General features: G+C 36.8%; 2 protein-coding genes across 3 annotated transcripts in view; both read left to right on the forward strand.

The window, feature by feature from the left end:
• Positions 1-3,685, forward strand: part of adamts10 (ADAM metallopeptidase with thrombospondin type 1 motif, 10) — a 61,664-nt gene extending 57,979 nt beyond the window's left edge. For both annotated transcript variants that reach the window (XM_084087526.1, XM_084087525.1), the window contains one exon: positions 437-3,685. In XM_084087526.1, coding sequence (XP_083943652.1) covers positions 437-546 — 110 coding nt within the window. In that variant the 3' untranslated portion in view covers positions 547-3,685. The remainder of the gene's footprint in view (positions 1-436) is intronic.
• Positions 3,686-4,290: 605 nt separating this feature from the next.
• Positions 4,291-22,439, forward strand: myo1f (myosin IF). The gene is made up of 28 exons (XM_084087524.1): positions 4,291-4,438; positions 9,457-9,588; positions 10,502-10,591; positions 10,699-10,793; positions 11,678-11,765; positions 11,853-11,942; positions 12,041-12,172; positions 12,925-13,059; positions 13,199-13,331; positions 13,469-13,665; positions 13,746-13,826; positions 14,520-14,606; positions 14,699-14,785; positions 14,894-15,061; positions 15,574-15,659; positions 15,891-15,972; positions 16,058-16,164; positions 16,268-16,366; positions 16,641-16,785; positions 16,906-17,020; positions 17,395-17,564; positions 17,974-18,119; positions 19,780-19,926; positions 20,006-20,154; positions 20,237-20,314; positions 21,339-21,558; positions 21,644-21,816; positions 21,900-22,439. The coding sequence occupies exons 1-28, from the start codon at positions 4,436-4,438 to the stop codon at positions 21,974-21,976; spliced, it is 3,312 nt and encodes a 1,103-aa protein (XP_083943650.1). The 5' UTR covers positions 4,291-4,435; the 3' UTR covers positions 21,977-22,439.
• The last annotated feature ends 191 nt before the right edge of the window (positions 22,440-22,630 follow it).

The following is a 22,630-nucleotide window of genomic DNA, read 5'->3' on the forward strand; positions in this document are numbered from 1 at the left end:
ACTAGGTGACGTCATGCGACTACATGTTAACCAGCAATCCAAAAAAAGTATCTAGAGTTGTTGCTAAATGCTTTTTGAAAAAAGTCGCTAAAGGGGTCTAAAAAGTCACTAGTCTTGCGACAAAGTCTATAGGTTGTCTACACAGGTATTACTGGTGTATTTAATGTCAAAGACTAAAATGTGAAAATATCTTGAGCTTGTGTTACCACAGACCTCATTTGGAAATGGAAGTGCTAAAATGCTAACTCAAAACCCATTCCTGCAGAGCTCTACATACTTTAACACAGTTAAATGCAAATTGAGACATGGTCCCTAAAACTACACACCACGGAGTACTTGTTGTGGAAATTTGTTACATGCTTGAAGAAACTGGGATGCATATTGCATTTCTTTTTAATGTGCATGTGACTGACTGTACTTTTTCTGTGTCCTGCAGAGTGTAAAGATGTGAACACAGTGGCATACTGCCCCCTGGTGCTCAGGTTCAAGTTTTGCAGCCGTGCATACTTCAGACAGATGTGCTGCAAAACCTGCCAAGGACACTGACCTCCCTCTCTCTCTCTCTCTCACTCTCTATGTCTCTCTCTTTCTCTCTCGCCCTCATTTTCTCCTCCCTCATCTTCTTGCATGGCCAAAACCGCCCATGCTCAGCATTCCACTGGAGGAGTGCTGTTAACCACTGGCAAACTGACATCATTGTGGGAGAAAGCCTGGAAGAAATGAGAGCGAGAGAGAGAGACGTGTAAAGAAAGAGAGAGAGAGAGAATGTCTGTGCTGCTCTCTTTCTCTCCCTCCGACCAGATGCTTTGGCACTGCTGCTGTGAATACCAGTCTGCCCAGAAGACATCTGTCAGTGTTTCTTTTGCTCTTCCACGTGGTGCTTTCGGCCATTACTTATCATACAGAGAAGTGTTTGTGTGGACTGTAACACTTGTACTGCTAGTTCTCAGTGAATAATAGTCGTCTATTATTGTAATGTGATAAAATAAGCATTTATAGACCAATCGTCTTTATCATAGTCTCAAAGGTGCACTCAGTATTTTTTTGTTTGTTTGTGTAGTGCTGATCGTTTGGACTTATACTGACACCTAGTGTTGTGGGTGAATCATCATGCACAATAGTTATCAGTATTATTTCAGTAGTATTGTTATTATTCCACAAGCAAAAGTTAAAATGAGTAGTATTCAGCTTGTCATGTGATCTCAACATGGCTGCCCCCATGAGAGACCCACTCCATGTAAAATGAAACAGCTTTTATTAGGTTGGGATGTTAAACATATTTTAAAAATACTTTTTATTTTGCTTGTGTGAAAAAAAATTGAGGAAAAAAAATATTGAGTGCATCTTTAAAGGCATAATTCACCCAAAATGGAATATTCCGTCATTATTTACTCACCCTCATGTTGCTCCAAACCTGTATGGGGAGGTTAAGACCCCATTGACTTTCAATAAATTGTTTTAAAAAAAGACTATTATCTATAAAATAAAATAGAAATCACAGAAAAAAAGAAAGTCGTACTGGTTTGGAACAACATGAGGGTGAGTAAATATGATGTATTTAAAATTTTAGGTGAACTATCCCTTTAAGGGCCTTCACACTTACAGCAAGTTACAGAGCAACCAATGCTCATGTTGATTTAAAGCGACATGAGTAAAGGTGCGGTCACATTAACCGCTGTTTTGCGAATATTCGGAGACGGAATCCAGTCATTTCAATAGATATCCCTGCGATCAGGAATTTTGCGTGAGGATGAAAGATTTCCCCATGCAGATCTCGCAACGGGTTCAAATTGACTAACAGAAAGTTGCAAATTTGCTGCGTTGACCAACAGAAAGCTGCTTGGCTTGAGTGTGAGCTGTGCTTGACAATATAGAATGACCTTTTTCTGCCCGTGAAGTTTTGCCGAAAATTCACTAAAATGGCAGCACCTTAGCACCTCATTATACAGATGGATGCTGCAGGTGGGAACATTTACTCGCAGTGACTTGTTGACATTCAACAATTAAATTTAGCTGCCCGTGTGAACGGCCCTTTAGAGACACTTCAGATCACTCAGATAACATAAGCTCTCATTTGGTGTGGTTGGTGCTGTATACTGTATCTTTTAATCGGACGGCCTTGTGGCTATTTGCAGGTGCTGTGCCATTTTCTTGCCATCCGGTCCCATAATGTTTACGCTAATTATTAATAAGATACCGTGCGTCAGTCAAACCTGGATGAACAATGAACTGTTTAGCAAACCGAGGGAAACGAGAGGTCAGTTTAGCTTCCATGTAATAGCAGTTAAAGAGGCCAATGGAAGCTGTTGTTGAACCATGTGGTGGTTTTCACAAGTCAGATACTTTTTACCCAAGATAATGTACTGTACTCTTAATGCACCACAAGTCTCTGTGCATCAACTGTGGTGACAGTGCAGAATTGTGACTTTCTGCTTCATTTTATCAGGTCAGGACCATTCCCAAAAGTTCATACTCTTACCTTTGAGATTGTTAAACAGTAGTTTGGGTTCTGCCATAATCTACTTGCTCTTATGTTGTTCAAATCCTTTTTTTCTTCTTCTGTGGGACACAAAATTAGATATTTAGCAGAATGTCCAAGCTGCTTTATTCCATACAGTGAAAGTGAAGGGTGATTCACACAGTTAAACGTTTTAAATAGCATTATAAAGTATTATAAAAGTACTACAATTATATTCCAGTTCCTCTATAGCCATACAATAGGTTTGTGTGAGTAAAATACCAAAATATGAGTCATTGTTTGAAGTGACAGCCTGGCGCTTGAGTATGCGCACATGCAAATGAGATTTGAGAGTAAAGGGGAAGAATTAGGGTGGAAGTAATATTTTTTTGCAATTTCTATTTGGGTCTGTTCCTCGCAAAAATAAAACATGTTGTTTCATAAAGGTTTAGAACAGCATAATGGTAATTAAATGACAGAATATTTAATTTGTAGGTGAACTATTCAATTTTTTTTTTTTTTTTTTTTTTTACTTGTGTTCTCATAATTTGTGTTGATTGATTGGATTCCCTTCCAAATATCAACATTTCAACTTTGTCTAAACTTACTAGTATCAACCACCGTTAGAGAGCCATAACAGACCTTCTCCCTGTCCTGGGTCCTGGCAGCGCATGACAAATGTTTGATTTGAAGAGCAGATCTTGAGGAGATGGCATCCATTCAAGGACTGGTGGCTAATCTGTGGTGCTACAGTATGGTGCTATATCTTTATTTGTCATAATCTCAAGATTCATGTTATTTTTTTATTTTAGGAATTGTTTTGTTAAAGGTAATACATTTGCTAAGGAAAAATATATAAGCAAGATTCTATGAAAACTAGAATTATTCTTAAAGTCTCTCTGCAGAGACACTAACTTTGTAATCATATATTTGGTACAATATTATGTGAAAGATGAAAATGCTGTTTTGCTTTTGATGGTAAGCGTTTTACTTTTTTTAATGTTAAAATGTTGCTGTGTTGCTACATTTGCAATAACTGTAGATTCACTTTGGAAATGCAGTCACACTTTTTTTTGGGACTTTTTTAAATGTTGATTTTCACATGCTACTCAGTAACATGCTGTACCGTCATGTGCCTGTGATGTAGTTTATGCCCTCCGAATTGTATGTAGACCAGTTGAAATGGATTTGAAATGCTGAATAAAAACATGCATTGTGTACAAATAATATGCAATGTTTCATTTGATCTGTATTAAATCTATTTCTTACATTTGGCTTCACAGACTTTTATGTCTGTCACATACAAACCTCAGACTTGTCATATGCGGGTTGTCATCTGCAATATACTTCTTTTCTGTATTGAATATAAAAATAAACAATTTCTGTTGCAGGGCCAGATTATGTTCCCATGGCCCTAATGTTCAGCTTTGTTTTGCATTTTCAGGCCATGTGACTTGAGGCTGTGGAGGCCTCTTTAACTCTCAAACCAGATCTGTTTTGTTTTTAGAACTGTATAAAGATTAAACGTGAGTGAGGGTGTGTTCAGTTTTGGTGTTTTGCAGGATGACTTTATTGTTTCTGTATCTTTTGTAGTTTGTCATCCATTCAACAGGAGGGGCTGCATCCTGTCACACACCTCAGAGTAACGGCTGACCTGGAACCTGCAACACAAGGTTTCGCATGATCATGAGGGACATGAGTTTGTCCAGTTATTGGTCCTCTCTGTTTGTAGGCGTGTATTACGTGTGTACAGCCTGTGGTGAGAGAGCATGCAACTTCTTGTCTCACCTAAGGGTTGTGGGAGTTTGAGGAAGTGATCTATGCTCAGTGCTTGTTACAGTCTGCTTCCCTTCTCTAAACTTTCTGCTCTTGTGCTGTAGAGTCTGCTGGTCATGGCAGGTTGCTGAGAAACCTTTGGATTGTCACACTCATCAAAGGAAGAACCACAAAGGAGGAGAAACGAACAGCACCGGCATAATGGTAATGTGCTCACTTGAGGTTTATCATTGCAATTAGATGTTTAATAAGTTCTCTTTTGACTTTTACTTATGGCTTATTTGGACTCACAGCACATCTTGACTGTAAAATATAAACCTATTTGTTGCTCCTAAAAAAGACCCCTTGTTGATTAAACAACCCCTTGTCTTTTTTGAGCTATTCTGGGATATGCCTGTAAATAAGAGTATATAGAAATATACGTTCCTCATTGTACTCATAACACAACTGTTGGTGCTAATTTGAAAAGTTTCCTCTGTAAAGTCAAAAGCTTGAGACGACTCGTTTAGGATGAGTGAAACTAACTGAAAAGGAAGTTCTAAGAACAGCATCACACAAATGTGAACTCAAACCACTCCTTAAATGGAAGCCGATTAACCTCAGTTATCAGTCAAGGTTTAATTTACCGTAAGTATTTGTAGCTTTTATTCTGTATATTTATTACCAGCATGCACTTGGGGGCAGTCGTGGCCTAATGGTTAGAGAGTCAGATTGGTAACCTGAAGGTTGCGGGTTCGATTCTCAATACCGGCAGGAAATGAGCACCTAACCCCCAATCCCCCAAAATGGCTTCTCCGGGTGTGTGTGTGTACATGGTTTGCAGTGTGTGTTCTCTACTCACTACTCCTAATGTGTGTGCACTAACTTGCACTAAACCTGAGCATGGATTACAGTACTTTGCCTTCGCATGTCATTTTCATTTTGTTGTTCATCAAAGCCTGATGCTTTCAAACTGGTGAGATGTTCACGTTTCCTTTGGTAAGGTGATACTGAGGGCTTTCATGATGTCAGGGTTAAAGCAGTTAGGTAGCTGAAAGCAGATTGGGACAGGGGTGGTGCTTCTGAAGGAAGTGAGCGTTTGACTATGTGGCGAGAGGTTTACAGAGGATTTTTTCGCAACAGCACCCAGAGGTGGGTGGATTAGGGGAAGTGGGAGGAAGTATGTCAGAGGGGACTTGCGGTTCCTGTCTCGGAACTTCCTCACCACTTCTACAGCTTTCTGAAGTTGGTGTCTTTAATAGATCTGTACTTAATAGATCCACCAGAACTGGCCTACAACTTCCACCACTGGTCAGATGATGGATGCAAAGTTGATCCACATTGTAAAAAGGAATATCATCTCATGATTGTCATGGAACACAAAAGAGAAGGTATTATAATAAAAAAGTCAACTGTTTTTGAGCATAAAATGAAAGCAACCCCAAATCCCATTGACTTTCATTGTATGGACAAAAACAAACCAAACTGAAACATTTCTCCCAAAAAAAATGTGTACAGATTTGTGAACTGTCTCTCAATTATGAATTTGATGTAGTTCCTCTTCCCTTATACCAATAGGGCATATCAGCTATTTCAACATCTTACATTTCTAAATGACTCAAAGTGATTTGTATTATAAAATTTTGGAATATGAAGATCAGTAGATGAAGGTGTTTTCCACTGGTCAAGCATTTTCCACTTATTTTGGCTATTACCATCTAGTTCTAATAGAAAAGAGTAACATTGGTGATATTGTTAACAGTTTTTGACCATAAAATGAAATTCATTGGGCTCCAAAACAACCTCTGAGACATTTTTCAATATATCCTCTTTTGTGTTCTATATAATATGAACGTAATCAGAATGTACTACATTCATCATTGTAATTATCATGTGACCTACCAGCGTCAGTTGTGAAATCCTCAAATCCTCTCCCTGTGGCCTCATGCTCATGGGATGATAAAGTTTCTATTGGATGCGTACTTTAAAAGTAGAAGAAGTTAGTCATCTGGGTACTTTTCACCTACTATTTTAGGAGTACTGTGAATACTGTTCATTTTTCACTAATTAGGGAAGTAAGCATATTTGGATGCAGTTTCCATCTGCTCTATCATTATATTAGTTCTTTACCTCAGCACAGACATCAGCAAACCAGTGTGGTTGATTCATTCATTTTTGTTTTGCTCATCAGGTGGTGAATTATAATTTCCTTTCCCCTTCATAGCATATCAGCTATTTCAGTATGTTTATTATCTGAATAACTCACAATGGTTTTCATTCGCCAATTTTAGAATATAAAGATCATGAAGGTGTTTTCCACTGATCGAGCATTTTCCAATTTTGAACATTAGTGATATCATTCAGAAATAGGTAACCTTATATAGTAATTGCAGTACAATGAGTAAAAAAACTGTGGCTTTAATCTTCATGGTCCTAATGCTCCTAAGACAAGACATTATGAACATTATGTATCCTGTTATCTCTTCAATAAAAGAGATATGTATTTTCAGAAACTCCCACGTCCATCACACAATACTTTATTAGTTTATAAGATTATACCTCTGTTGTAGCTCATGATCACGCTCCATGGTGTGATGTTTGAGCTGTGGTCGAAACAAAGGCCAGGAATTCAGACCACAAACCTAGAAAATGTTTCACAGCTTCCTTATGGTGCAACACATCAAAAACAAATATGCTTTAAGAAGCTTATATATAGAAAAATCTGGTTTACCTCAAATTTAAATGCAAAAATGAATGTGAGCACTGTAATGAGAGCTTCAGCCTCTTCAATGCTAACTTTAGAGTGCTTTCTCTATTGTCTTATTATATCAAACTGTTAAATTGTGCATCTCATGCTTGTTATATTATATATAAATATAAGCATACAGTTGTATTATTTTTCAAATTATGTTGAGAGATGTTATGTCAGTTGATTTATGCTAAGTAGGCCATAACCTTTAGTGGTACAGTATGTCATGCATCCAAATGTGACACAGACACACAGCTGATCTTTAACTTCCTTACATCTGTTGCTTGCTGCTTGGTAACTATCTGTGGTTTCCTGTCTTTAAAACCAAAGAAAACCACCTAATTTCAATCACCCATAATTTAAAAAAATCGGGTTAATCAGAATCAGACTAGACCAATTCCATGACAGAACCTACTCTCTAAAAATGCTGTGTTGTTTCAACCCATGTCCGGGTCAAATATAGTCAAGCCCAACCATTGGGTTTTAAAATGTCATTTAAAAATTTAAACCAACTGTGGGTTTGTTAAACCAAAATGCGTTGAAACATTTTTTATTGACTACTTTAGCTTACCCTTACCTGTAGCTCAGCAGAGCCCTATTATTATTATTTTATATCATTGTTTTATTGGGTTGGTCAGTCTGCGTAAAAACCAGTATAGTGAGAATTTTATTTATTTTATTTTTATCAATTGTATTTCTTTTATATAATTAAAAATCCGAAGTTTAAAACATTCTTTTTTGCGTCCGTCATTTTTAGAAACAACATGTTTTTGACTTTGTATTTATGAAGATCGTGTCTCCTGTTAAAACAAGTACATTCATGTGTACAGATGCACATCTTCTCAGTTCAGCTTTTAGTTTCTCTCCTTCTCTATCTGCAATCACCGGCGGTTAGATATGGTGGTAAATACTTCAGCAACAGGGAAAACCGAAAGAGGAACTGGATGCTGCAAGTCGGCCATGACCTTCAGTTTTCCCATGGCAGGGTCTTTTCCTCACTTGAATATCAGTGCCGTATGCTAGTTAAGAATCTTGTTCCTTAGTAAGAAGTAAAGGGGTAACATAATGCAGGGCTGCCAACTTTTGAGTTTAGCTTGGAGTGAGATTTTTTGTAAAAACAAATATTGCATCACAATAAGTGTAATTGTGATTGTCAAAACATTTGGTAACTAAATAGAATTTTATGAAGTTTAGTGACAACATGTTACAATGTTTACATTGTACAATGACTGGTATAGGATACAGTTTTTATTATTGCTTGACAAAAATTTCAAGATTTCAATTCCATTCTTGTGATTTGATTCCGATTTTGATTCAATATTGACTAATTTGGATACATGTCTATTTTAAATTTTATTTAAAAAAATAATCTCACCTAATGCTGTAAAAATAGAGGGCCCAATCTGCTGGTATTATTAAAGGTTAAAAATAACATTAAATTAAATATAATGCAGTTTTTGTTATAATAACAATTATTTAATGACATAAGTAAAAATATAATAAATATGTAATATAGTGCTCAGCAAAATCTCCTCTCTAGCTATTTTTTCTATTCAATTAACATGCTATGGTCGTTAAATGGCTTTCCTGAGGTAAATGTAACGTTATGTGACATAATTGTTCTCCTGCTGTTATATTGACCTCTTTCCGTGGTTGAAAAACACTAATTGGTCGATATTATGTATACTTTCGGTAAGTTGTACTGCATCTTTAAATAAAAAAGTAACAGGTGATCGGTTCACGTGCACTTGAACTGAGGCGCTCAGCGATCTGTCACGTCACATTTACAAGCGCCAAACGTATTTTTGTCTGAATTTCGTAATAAAATTGACGGAATCTAAGAGCTGAGAATTAGTTTAATATTAAAAGTACCTCTTTGCTCCACAATTTTTCTGTGCGTGAGAAAATGGATGTGTGGCGTGAGAGCGTGTGAAAAGTGTCAATGCGTGAGAGTTGGCAGCCCTGTAATGCCTTAGCTGTTTGGTGTTTCCTGTTGGGTTTACACAGTAATTTAATGTCACTAATGCAACCAATTTGATGGTAATAAAAATAACGTTAATAATATCAACGATGGGTTTGAAAAAGAAGTAAATGTGTTTCATGAAGGTAAAACGGGCTGTGGATATCATTTCATGTTAGATTTACACTCTAACAAGTTGATCTCAATCACATAAGCTCTTCTGACTTATAAACTCCTTCCTGTAGACCTGTTCAGTTTGTAGTCATAAAGGAGTCCCTCAAGAATTTTGAATGGGTATTTAGAAATAGTAGTTTAGGATTTAGAAAGTATAATGTTTGTAGTTAAACAGTTGTTTGCTTTAAAAAAAAAAAACACATCAGTTGGATTGGACTACAACAGCTGTCTATTTCGACAAGGACGTAAACTCACATTTTTGTCGTAAATTTCTTTGGTTAAGTCATTAGCCATTCAAGTTGGCTGATAAAGGGAAGTTGTGACTCTATTTTCTCTCTCCTTGTATCATTTCTCCTTCAGGCCAGTAAGTATCACTGGCAGAGCCAGAATGTCAAGCAGAGCGGTGTTGATGACATGGTGCTTCTCTCCAAAATCACCGAAGATGCCATCGTGGAAAATCTCAAAAAGAGATACATGGACGACTACATCTTTGTATCCTTGGGATCAAATCACTCTAGTCTGGATTGTTACACTCCTCTCAACTGATCAGTTAGCACTGCATGTGTTGTAAAGACTGTATGGTAACTCACAGAAGGTTGATTAGAAGTTTTGTCTTCCTCTTTTGTTTACGTGTCTCAACAGTTAGCACACACTCACTTCCTGATTTTACAGGACGTTTAGTAGCCACTCTTTGTTGTATTACATGAAAACTTTATTTTGGTCCCGATTACATTTGCAGAAAATGCTGACTGATTGTCTGACATCTGACATTTACTAGCAGTTAAAATGTCAGTTACGGAACTTAATAACTGATTATAACTACTATAATACACTTAACATTATAGATATATATCACCAAATGATTTCTGAAGGATCATGTGACACTGAAGAATGGAGTAATGATGCTGAAAAATTCAGCTTTGCCATCACAGGAATAATAATAATAATAATAAACTTTATTTTATAAAGCGCCTTTAAAAGCAACTTCTCAAAGCGCTGTACACAAATTAAGCAATACAAAGCTCAAGCAATAAAAATAACATCAACAATCAAATGCTAATTTAAAAAAATAAGTCTTAAGTCTACCTTTAAAAAGGTCGTAACTCTGGGCTTCCCTAAGATCAAGAGGCACAGAATTCCAAAGTACCGGAGCATATGAATAAATAAGATTTTAAAATAAAATAGAAAAGAGATGTTTAAATTGTAATAATATTTCACAATATTACCGTTTTAACTATTTTTGATTTAATATTTGCAGCCTTGATGAGCAGAAGAGACTAATACCACACCCACATTTTATATACAGTATATAATCTACTATGCATTCTACTGAATTGAACTGAAGCAAACAGAATTAGACTGAATTGAACTGGATTGTTCGTATGTCCTTAACTGTGATTTGAAGACCTATATAGGGCCTGTCTTGATATCGGTGAATCCTTTCAAACAGATGCCGTACTTCACTGACCGTGAGATTGAGCTCTACCAGGGAGCTGTAGGTCAAATACAATGAACACTTACTGTCATTATATCAATAATTCTCACGTTTATCATGCATTTAACATGACTGTCAGATTCACAGCCATCTCTCTCTTTCTTTAGGCCCAGTATGAGAACCCACCACACGTTTACGCTCTGACAGACAACATGTACAGGAACATGATGATTGACAGTGAAAATCAATGTGTTATCATCAGGTTTGTGGTTCTTACATGGTATGTGTTGTCTGTTTCAACACAGATTTGATGTTCTTCTGTAACCTGACACATTCAAAGCCAAGCCGGTGTTCACAAGACTTTCTGCAGAGATCCACATTTCAGTATCAGTGTCATTCGCTATCGATATCACTTTTTATACTTAGTCCTGTTCTCACTGTTGGCAGTTCCTTCCTCGGTTTGTCACACCCACAAAAAGGCTTTGCAGCAGTGGTCACCATTCTTAGTATAGTTTCCTTCCTGATTTACGCTGACGGCAAAGAAGACCTCGCAAATGGTGTTTCTTAATGGCTCCCTTGCTACCTCACTGCCCAGTCAAAGTTTGTATAAAGGTTCCTTGCAAGGTATCTTCCAAAGCACCAAACTATCACGTCTAATGAACTAGAACAAATCAAGCGAGCTTTAGACATAAGCAAACAAATATTTAATAACTAAAATAAGGACATTTCTAAATTGAATTCCTTCAACTATGCCATTTTTATTATTTCAACCAACCACTGAACATGATTATAGGCACCGAAATATGTATGTGACTGACCAAATAGGAACATCTTCATTTCGCAAGATGTGCCCTGAAGCCTTGCCTACTTCCATTTTTTAGTCTCGGCCAATGAGGATGAGGATAGCCAAATGTAGACATGCCATTTTATTCAGTTTACCAGTGCTGTCAATTCTGTTAAACGGTACTTAAAGAATTAAAAAGGTTTAAAAGCTGCTAACCACAACTTCCTGTGGCAGTGACGCCCTAATATTAAAAAGCATCTTTGCATGTGTGTGTAAGAATATGGCATGTGAGAATATGAATTCAAACAGCACTGATGTAAAGGTCTTGAATAAGACATGTGTGTTATGTTCACCTCCTTCAGCGGAGAAAGCGGGGCAGGAAAAACAGTTGCTGCTAAGTACATTATGGGCTACATATCAAAAGTATCAGGTGGAGGAGCTAAAGTACAGGTAACAACTGTGTTTAGAATATCTTTTTACCTTGTAAGAAGCAAGTCTTAGTTCTAAAACCTGTCCTGTGTCGTTTTTGTTGTTCAGCATGTGAAGGATATTATCCTGCAGTCAAACCCTCTGCTGGAAGCGTTTGGCAATGCGAAGACAGTCCGCAACAACAATTCAAGCCGTTTTGTGCGTTTCACACTCACATATATCCAGCTCAGTCTTATGAATTTACAACACGCAAACCTGTGTTCCATTACTGTGAGTAACGCTAGCTCGATTGACAGGGCAAATACTTTGAGATCCAGTTTAGTCGAGGAGGAGAGCCAGACGGAGGGAAGATCTCCAACTTCCTGCTGGAAAAATCAAGAGTCGTGAGCCAGAATGAAAATGAAAGGAGCTTTCACATCTTCTACCAGGTAGGAAAGAGAAAATTTGTGTTATTCTATTATAGGAACATATCTTTGTTTAGACTGTGTCTTAAATATTACATTTTTGAAATAATGTTTTTTCAAAGTGAGCCACTGAGGTCTCAAAAAAGCTTTGTGATTTTTTTTTTTTTTTGAGTTTAACAGTGTTTAGAAAAACTACAGATAAGAAAAAGGGAATAAAACACACACACACAACCCCCCCCCCCCCACACACACACACACACATCAGTCACATCAAAAATCATTAACTTCAATTTTATTTTACTTAAATAATTATTTAATATATAAATATTTATCATTAGCGACATCTGGAAAAATAATAGAAATACATAGTGTCTTAAATATTACATTTCTGAAATAATGTTTTCTTTTTAAGTATTAAATATTTATTTTTCAAAATAATTTACCACGGTCTCAAAAAAAGAGCTTTTTTTGTTGAACAGGGTTTAAAAATAACAGAAAAGAAAATTAAAATAAAATAACTACAGAACAACAAAGAACAAAAAAAAAAGTCCCACTGTCACAATCAAAAATAAATGAAATGTGTAATATTTAATATATGTATCATTTAAATATATGAAATATTTAATAAAAATATGTAATATTTTCCCCCAGAGCTGCATCTAGAAAGAATTCATAGAATAAAAAACAACAACATTCATGTTGAACACACACAATTTTCACGTAATACTGATGGGTCATATGAATAGATATTGAATAAACCACCACTCTGTTTTTAGCTAATAGATGGATGCACGCCTCAGCAGAAGGAAGAATTGGGAATTATGACCCCAGATTATTACTACTACCTGAACCAGTCTGGAACATACAAGGTGGATGGAACTAATGATAGCAAGGACTTCCAGGAAACCATGGTACATAATTTCATCAGTATTATCATGCCAGATTAAATGTGTCACCTCCATGAACCAAATACATTAAGAGTAGCAAAGTTTGTCAGTTCCAGCCACCTAGACTTTTGTTGACCTTGAGTTTTGATGACTTGGTCTACAGGAAGCCATGCAGGTGATAGGCATACCAGACATTGTTCAGAGGCAGGTACTGCAGATTGTAGCTGGCATCTTACATCTGGGCGCCATCAGTTTCATTGAGGTGGGAAACTACGGGCAAGTGGAAAGCACGGACTGTAAGTGATATGCAGATGAAGTAAATGCTTCCCTGTTTGCTGTTTTGAGATCACCATTGATCATAGTCTTAATTTCTATCTTCAAAAATATTTTGTCAGACTTTGCATTGACATCTTTTACCCGGCTTTCAACCCAGTATTGGCTTTCCCTGCCTACCTGCTGGGCATCGACCAGAACCGTCTACAGGAGAAAATCACCAGCAGGAAAATGGACTCCAAATGGGGTGGTAAATCGGAATCCATCGACGTGACACTGAACAGGGAACAAGCGTGCCACACGCGTGACGCTCTCTCCAAAGCCCTCTATGCCCGTCTGTTTGACTACCTAGTTGAGGTTAGTGAATGACATATGAACACACAGTAACCATTAGTTTGGAAAAAGGGTAATTTTTTTGTCTTTCTCTGTCTGAGCAGGCAATAAATAAAGCCATACAGAAACCCACTGAAGAGCTCAGTGTTGGCGTTCTGGATATTTATGGATTTGAGATTTTCCAAGTAAGTATTCTTCCCTTTCATTTGTGATTGCATATTTTATTGAGTGAATTTTTACCTTCAAATAATTAACCAGTCAATAAGGCATATTTGCCATTTTAACTGACTGTAAATCTACACTTCCATTCAGAGGCTTGGGGTCAGTAAGGGGTTATTTTTTGATCAAATAATTTCAAACTTAAGCATAAGAGAATTCTTTCAAAAACATAAGGCCCCGTTCACCCCAAGGACAATAACTATAAAGATAATGATAAAGATCTAGTTCTAAAAATCGTTCTTAATATAAAAGAATAGCAGAGTTCACACCACAGCTACAACGAAAAGGCACAGAGAAACGATATAGTTGGAATCACTTTCAGAACTATTTTATCCAGCTGATGAACGATAAAAACATTAACAGCCAATCAGAATCCATCCTGGTGTAACAAACTCGAGCATTTAAAGCGGCAGATCTGCAACGTGCTTATAATAAACAGGCTGGTGTGGACGCTTATAGTTATCTTTATAGTTATCGTTCTGATGTGAACAGGCCATTAGCCCCCAAACTTTTGAACAGTAGTGTATTTTGTGGTTTTTTTTTTATATGTATAAAAAAGTAACATTCTGTGAACATTTTATTAAATTTTTCCTCAAATTACAACTATTAATTATATTAAATTCATATTATTAATAATAATAATTATCTATTTATTTTAGAGGAATGGTTTTGAACAGTTCTGTATCAACTTTGTGAATGAAAAGTTGCAGCAGATCTTTATTGAATTGACACTGAAAGCAGAACAGGTACAAAAAAACCCACAACAACAAATCATTCATTACACTTTTCACTAGTTTCTGTCCTGACCGATCTGACAGACTGTTTTTACCTCCCACAGGAAGAGTATGTACAGGAGGGCATCAAATGGACACCCATAGAATACTTTAACAACAAAGTTGTGTGCGACTTAATAGAAAATAAACTGGTAAGCCTGCAAAGGGGCTGCGCTATATTTAATATTGAGAGTAATTCATAATGATATAATTTTTTTATTTGCTTTGTAAGCTGTAACTCCATTCCCCCTCAATCCCAGAATCCTCCTGGCATCATGAGCGTGCTGGATGATGTGTGTGCCACCATGCACGCCACCAAAGAGGGTGTTGATATAACTCTGCTTCAGAAGCTACAGGCTGCTGTGGGGACGCACGAACACTTCAACAATTGGAACTCGGGTTTTGTCATTCACCACTATGCTGGCAAGGTGTGTGTTATGACTTTTGTTCCAAGAAATTAATACTTTTATTCAGCAATGATGCATTAAATGATCAAAAGTGACAGTAAATGCATTTATAATGTCACAAAAGATTTCTATTTCAAATAAATATTCATCAAAGAATCCTGAAAATTAAAAAAAACATAGTTTCCTCAAAAATATTAAGCAGCGCATCTGTTTTCAACATCGATAATAATAAGAAATGTTTCTTGTGCAGCATATTAAAATGATTTCCGAAGGATCATGTGACACTGAAGTAATTACTGGTGGATAAAATTAAGCTTTGCCATCATTGGAATAAATTAAAATTTAAAATATATTAAAATAGAAAACAGTTATTTTAAATTGTAATAACATTTCACAATATTTCTGTTTTTATTGTATTTTTGATCAAATAAATGCAGCTTTGGTGAGCACAAGAGACTTTCAAATACATAAAAAAACATTACAGTGCTGTAGCACTACTAAATTTCTTCTTACTAAGTACTTCTTTAAATCAGGTGTCGTACGATATCAACGGTTTCTGCGAGAGAAACAGAGACGTGCTTTTCCCTGATCTCATAGAACTGATGCAGAGCAGCCAATAGTAAGTGCTATTTCTCTCTCCTTGGAAGCACTGTCCATATTGTTAGGCTGTGTTTGGGTCTGGTAAAGGTTAGAGAATGTAATGTAATGGAAAGTCAAAGAAAGAATTTTCGCTGAAAGAACTGTTTTTCTCCTCTTGGAAAACACCAGCCAATTGACATATTCACTTTTCCCGTAACCTTAATCAACATGTTACAAACATCCAAAAATATTTCTTTCTCTGGCATTGCAGCGACTTCATCCAAAGCCTCTTCCCAGAAAACCTCAACACGGAAAAGAAAGGTAGACCATCCACTGCTAGCTCGAAGATCAAAGTAAGACCGATGTCCTTAATAAACTCTGAGGATCAGCATACCTGTCATATTTTCTTTAGTCACTCACTGACTGTCTGGCCCACAGAGGCAAGCCAATGAGTTGGTTAGCACACTGATGAAGTGCACACCACACTATATCCGCTGCATCAAACCCAACGAGACCAAGAGGCCCAAGGACTGGGAGGAGAGCAGGTGAGTCGTTCAATATAACATCATGCTCAGACTCCAGATATTATGCAAAGATGGTGCGAACGAACTCGTGTGCTATTCATAAATTTCCTTTTTATGTTCCCAGAGCGAAGCATCAGGTGGAATATCTTGGCTTAAGGGAAAATATTAGGGTGCGACGTGCAGGCTTTGCCTATCGTAGAGTCTTCCAGAAGTTTTTACAGAGGTAAGAGTAAGCTTGAAATAATGTTTGGTCGTAAAATATCATTGCAAATGTGTTTTTATATGGACATTTTAGTAGTACTGCAGTCCAATACTTGACTTAGCTCTGGGGTTTTCCAGTTAAGGGAATTAACCTCAAGTGAGGGAGCTCAAATAAATTAGCCTCAGGTGTTAATCTCAGTGGAAATATCGCTGGGGTGTTAATCATAGGGCGGACGAAGTGTGTTAATCTCAGGGCTAGTATCTCAGGTAACCGAATCACACTTGTGTTTTGCTAGGTATGCCATCCTAACAGCGGAGACGTGGCCACATTGGCGTGGTGCGGAACAGCAGGGCGTTTTGCACCTCTTGCGTTGTGTAAACATGGACACGGATCAGTACCAAATGGGCCGCACCAAAGTCTTCATCAAGAATCCAGAGTCGGTGAGGCTCAGAAATCACCTAAAAAGTCAACTCCAACCATACAATCAAGGCCTAAAAAAAACAAATCCTGACATAACCTTAAACATTTCTTATCTCAACTCCCATTTCTTCTAATTGTAGCTATTTTTGCTGGAGGAGATGCGAGAGAGGAAGTTTGACACATTTGCCAGAACCATCCAGAAGGCATGGAGGAAATACATCGCCCGAAGGAAATATGAACAGATGCGGGAGGAAGGTGAATATAAGTCTATAAAACCTAGCCCACACAAGCAGCATCCTAAGAGGTCCTTACAAGGTCATAGAACCTTGTAAATGATTCCCATTGATTTCAAAAGAGTTTGCTGTTAGCATGTTGCTAAGCTAACGGCAGGGTTGTTTAATAAGCATAAAAATACACAGCAAACACAAAAATTGGGTACAATAATACATTTTTAATTATACCTAACTATTTTAAGTGATACTTTTCAGTATTGAAATTAAATAAATGTATTTATTAACTACATTTCTGTTTTTTAATGTTTACATAACATATGGTATACCCTGTAATAGCAAATTGTATGTGAGGTTGCACACTTATTTTTCTCTCTCTCTGTCTTTCTAATTTTTTAGCCTCTGATATACTGTATAACTTTAAAGAACGACGTAGGAATAGTATAAACAGGAACTTTGTTGGCGATTACCTGGGCATGGAAGAGAAACCTGAACTCCGGCAGTTCATGGCCAAGAGGGAGCGGGTTGACTTTGCAGACTCGGTGAACAAGTTTGACCGTAGGTTCAAGGTGAGAAACTAATTAGTAAACATTATATTTACTCTTAAAAGATTTTTTTTTAATGTTTCTAAAAGAAGTCTCTTATGCTCATTAAGAATGTATTTATTTGATTAAAAGTATTAAAAACAGCAATAATGTGAAATATTTAAAATACCCGTTTTCTATTTATTATATTTAAAAATGCAATGTATTCCTGTGATGGTAAAGCTGAATTTTCAGCATCATTATTTTAGTCTTCAGTGTCACTTGATTCTTCAAAAATCATTGCTTCTTCAATAATATGCTGATTTGCTGCTCAGTAAACATTTCTAATAATCTTAAAAACAGTTATGCTGCTTAATATTTGTTATTTATTATTTAAAATAGATTAAATAAGGGCAAAAATAAGCTGTAATTATTTTTTTGCTGATTTTTTTAGTCTATAAAGAGAGATCTAATACTGTCACCGAAATCCATCTACCTAATCGGTCGGGAAAAGATAAAGAAAGGACCAGAGAAGGGCCAGATAAAGGAAGTTCTGAAAAGAAAACTGGACATTTCTGGTGTCCGTTCGATCTCTTTGAGGTAAGTTGCTGCCTCATACTGCCCGTTTTAAAGGTATAAACTGTACATGTAATTGTGCTGGAACCACATGAATCCCATACAAGTCGGAATATAGTGACATTGCCATTTCAAGGCTTTTTGTAGCAATTGCTCATTTAAGAGGGATCAGCTGTGAAGACAATTTGTTAATGTGGAAAAGGTTTTTCTGTTTAATAGTTTCAACTGCATATGTCAAAGGCATTGCACATTTATCTACAATCATCTAGATATACAGCTGCTTTGAAAACCCGTGTTATTTCAGTTCTGTGTTCTGCTGTTTGGGCTTGAGCAAATGCGGTCAAGCTGCTCGTTTATGCTGTGTATACTTTATGCACAGTCGTGCTTTACATGCAGATTTATTACTGTGAGACACAAACAAGCCTCCAGACCAGAAGAGCTTATACGGAAGTTCTGCGGGGTCCAACTATTTGCAAAAGTGCAGAAAGGAAATTAGCAAACAGGAAATGAGTTCATATTTATGGCGGCTCAGTTCTTTTTTTCCTGCCATATATGTCAAGTCTGAGAGATAATGAAACTGGGGGGTGGGGGGGTTTGAACAAGAGGGTCACGAATGTTGTTTGTCTACTCATGATGATGATGATGATTAATGATAATTTATAAAAGACGCATGAAGATAATGTGCAAATGAATTACAGAGTCAATAATAACATTTTCTGTGCTTTGTGATATCTCATCAGTCATGTCCTCTTTCATTTTCTGTCCTTAATTGCTCATAATTCTTCTTCTTTGAGATATATAAGTCATCCAGCACCATTTGAGCTGTGCACATGAGTTTTGCCTGGCTTATGATAAAACATCGTTTGTTGGATTTAATTTATAAATTTGTCTTCTTTGACATGGTTTCTTTTCACAATCACACCCAAAAATTCTTTACATATTTTATACTTAAAATGATAATATGGAATGATATCTATTAATATAAAGTTAAAAGGAACAAGTTTTGGTGTCGATGAAGGTTTATTGATGGGGCTAAAAGGATTTTTTTTTCTCTTATGAATTCTTTTATGCTCACCAAGGCTGCATTTATTTGATTAAAAATTACATTTTATTAGAATTTAAAATAACTGTTTTTTATTTTGATTATAGATTGAAATAATTTTCATTATTGATTCTTGTGATGCAAAGCTGAATTTTCAGCAGCCATTTCTCCAGTCTTCAGTGTCATATGATCCTTCAGAAATTATGCTGATATGCTGATTTGGTGCAAGAAACGCGTATTATAATTAGTATTATCAGTGTTGAAAACAGTTGTGCTGCTTAATATTTTTGTTGAAATCGTCATACATTTTTTTAGGATTGTTTGATGAATAGAAAGTTCAAAGGAACAGTGTTTATTTGAAACACAAATCTTTTGTAACAAATGTCTTCACTGTCTCTTTTTATCAATTTAATGCATCCTTGAATGAAAGCGTTCATTTTACTGACCCCAAACTTTTGACAGCAGTGTATTCAGGCATCAGTGACCAAGATCACCCTAGAAATACCCTAAAAACACTAGGCAAATGCTTATTATCGGAATTATATTGAATGTGAACCTTCACATTCTGGTAGTTTTACTTGGACGAGCACCATATTTTCTTCAGGAAAAATCAAAAACGTGTCTCTCTTCATTTCCCTCCAGCACAAGGCAAGATGACTTCTTCATCCTTCATGAAACTGAGTACGACAGTCTGCTGGAGTCCATGTTTAAGACCGAGTTCATCAGTCTGCTGTGCAAGCGCTATGAGGAGCAAACCCGAAGCAAACTCTCACTGAACTTCAACGATAGGTGCCGATTACTCTCCCTCTCATTTCTCATTTATCTCATTCCAGTGCAGAACGTGAATGTATGGTAATGTTTTGTGCAGGCTGGAGTTCCATGTGAAAAAGGAGGGTTGGGGAGGAGGCGGCACCCGTGTGGTGGTATTCCAGAGGGGACAGACTGAGACAACTGTGATCAAACCTGCAGGAAAGACCCTTACTGTCTCTGTAGGAGATGGACTGCCAAAGACATCCAGTACGTGAGATGGTTTAGTGGATGAAGTGTCAACAGTTGCACAAAAACTCTTCACTGAGCTTCAATTTTTGTTTTTCTCCAGAGCCAACGAGGAAGGGAATGCCACAGAGTGGTGGTGGTGGTGGTGGTGGAGGAAGAAGAAGCCAGCAACAGCACAGAGGTATAAAAGCTCCTAACTTATGGATCAAGTTGAAATTCTGCACTGTAACTGCTGTTGAATCACGTGGAAAAATGTATATTCTCCAGTTGCTGTAGCTATAAGTTTTATATGCAAAATTAATCCAAATTTTGACCAAAAAAACTGTTTAGTTAAATTTAAACAAAAAACAAGGCAACACTTGTGGGGAAAAAATGGAGAAAGAGGGAGAATGAAGAATCATTTTCACACATGAATTGGCACCTCTGAGTCCATACCTCAGATTCATTAAAAAAAACTAAAAAAAACCTCTTGATGGAAATATATGCTGTGATGTTATTTCCATCAAGACGTATATTCATTTTTGGTCAAGATATTGTATTGACAATGCAAGAGTCGAGCACTCTGTAAAGTCTACTCCAGCACATCCCAAAGACTAGTTTTGGTTTTTGCCAGTTTTTGGTTTTGGTTTTATTTTTGAAACTGATGGATTGTGGGCCTCAGTTTCAAAAATAAATACAAAACCTGTCCTAATTGAAAGAAAACAAGCTGACAAAAAGATTGAATCCAATATTTGGTGACAAGGTAGCATAATGACAGATTTATAAGCAATTTTTTGCTTTTTTCGGGAACATCTCAAGTGTTACAGGGATTTCAACACATCACAAGGGTTAAAACACAACAAAAGATTAGTAAAACATGATTTAAAATGTAACTTTTAAGTTGACATTATTACAAGGTAAACTTGTAGTACAAGTGCACATTCAGTACAAATTAAGCACACTTCTTTTTTACAAGAGAAAACTCCCTTAGAGTAAATAAACCTTATGAGGAACCAACGCTCAAAACTCATTCTACTCTGGTTGGCCTTAAGGAATAAGTCTTGGGCAACAGTACCTTAGCATTAAACATTATTCCCATTTGTAGTCTCCGGCTTTACAATTTTTAACAATATTCTAAAAATGCAGATCGGAAAAAAACTTGAGCTGACACCCTAACCGATATGATACACACCAGTAACCCTCTATATAATGTGTATTTCTAACAGGGGGCCATCAGAACGGGGCTGCACAGTTTAACCGGGCTGGTGCTCCGCCGCAGCAGCAGCAAAGGGAAGTGACGTACTCCATGCCAACGAGGCAGAACCCTCCACCGAGCAACGCTCTACCTAAACTGGGATCACAGAAGAATCAAAGAGGCTCCAGGCCAGCCCAGAATCAGTCCACGAACCTCGACTTCCTCAATGTGCCTGATCAGGGCATGTCAGGGTAAGAGAAAGGATAGACTTGCAAATACAAAAAAACATCTCGAATCCAATTTTTGTAAATACTAAAGAGTCTAAAATCTCACCAGAATGCAGCGGAAAAGGAGCATCAGTCAACGGCCTCCACCGGCCCCCTCTAGCCGTCCCAAACCTCAGCCCCGACCGCAGGGCCCTCGATGCAGAGCACTTTATCAGTATTTTGGCCAGGATGTGGATGAAATTAGCTTTGACGTCAATGATATCATAGACCTAATCAATGAAGGTGAGGCCTGGAAATAAGAAAGAATGTTGTGGTTTAGATTTAGAAGTTGAATTGTTTCTAATATTCCTCTGGCTTTCCTGTAGATCCATCAGGGTGGTGGAGAGGGCGGATTCATGGGAAGGAGGGTCTCTTTCCTGGGAACTATGTGGAGAAGATCTGACGTCTGCATGCCAGCAAGGTAGACCGCACTGATGAAACCAGCACCTGACTTTTGACCTTTAACCTCCTAGGTCCCCTAGGCTCTGGGAATTTGCACTCAAGTCAGTGATGAGATCTTTTAGGGTTTGTTTTAACATTTTTTTTTTTATGATGATTTTTGTAAGTAACATTTTGTTGGTACAGTTTTCAGGCTAAGAGAGCACATACACTGTTTACAAAGACCCACAAATGACCACTTGACTGCGCTGTTGTGCAGTTTTTCAAGAACAGTTTTTTATAATGGAAGAACAACAATCACAGCCTTTTCCTTATTTTTTGTGTAATTTTCTGAAAACTGTATATGTAAAAAAAAAAGAAAGAAAGTATTTTCAATGTATTGCATGATGTTTGATCCTTTTTTGTAATTTTATTTTCTCTTCTGTGTAAAATCTTCAATCTCAAAAAAATAAATGATGTCTGTGGTACTAACATTATTAAAGAGAGCTTTGTTTAAAAAGATTTCAATGCTGTACTACATATATATATATATATATATATATATATATATATATATATCATAGTTATGGAATATGTAAATTACAATGTGTCCGGTTCACTCTTTTTTCAAACTGAGAATCTAATCAAGTTTGCATCAGGAAGTGTGTCGTTATACAGT

This window comes from Abramis brama, assembly GCF_963993115.1.
Source record: "Abramis brama genome assembly, chromosome: 16".
Taxonomy (NCBI): Eukaryota; Metazoa; Chordata; class Actinopteri; order Cypriniformes; family Leuciscidae; genus Abramis; species Abramis brama.

Excerpts from the sequence above, each read along its gene's own strand:
- myo1f (XM_084087524.1), top strand. Across the intron at positions 15,660-15,890 it reads CTGATGCAGAGCAGCCAATA|CGACTTCATCCAAAGCCTCT; the intron begins GTAAGTGCTATT and ends CTGGCATTGCAG. Across the intron at positions 20,315-21,338 it reads AAGCCAGCAACAGCACAGAG|GGGGCCATCAGAACGGGGCT; the intron begins GTATAAAAGCTC and ends TATTTCTAACAG.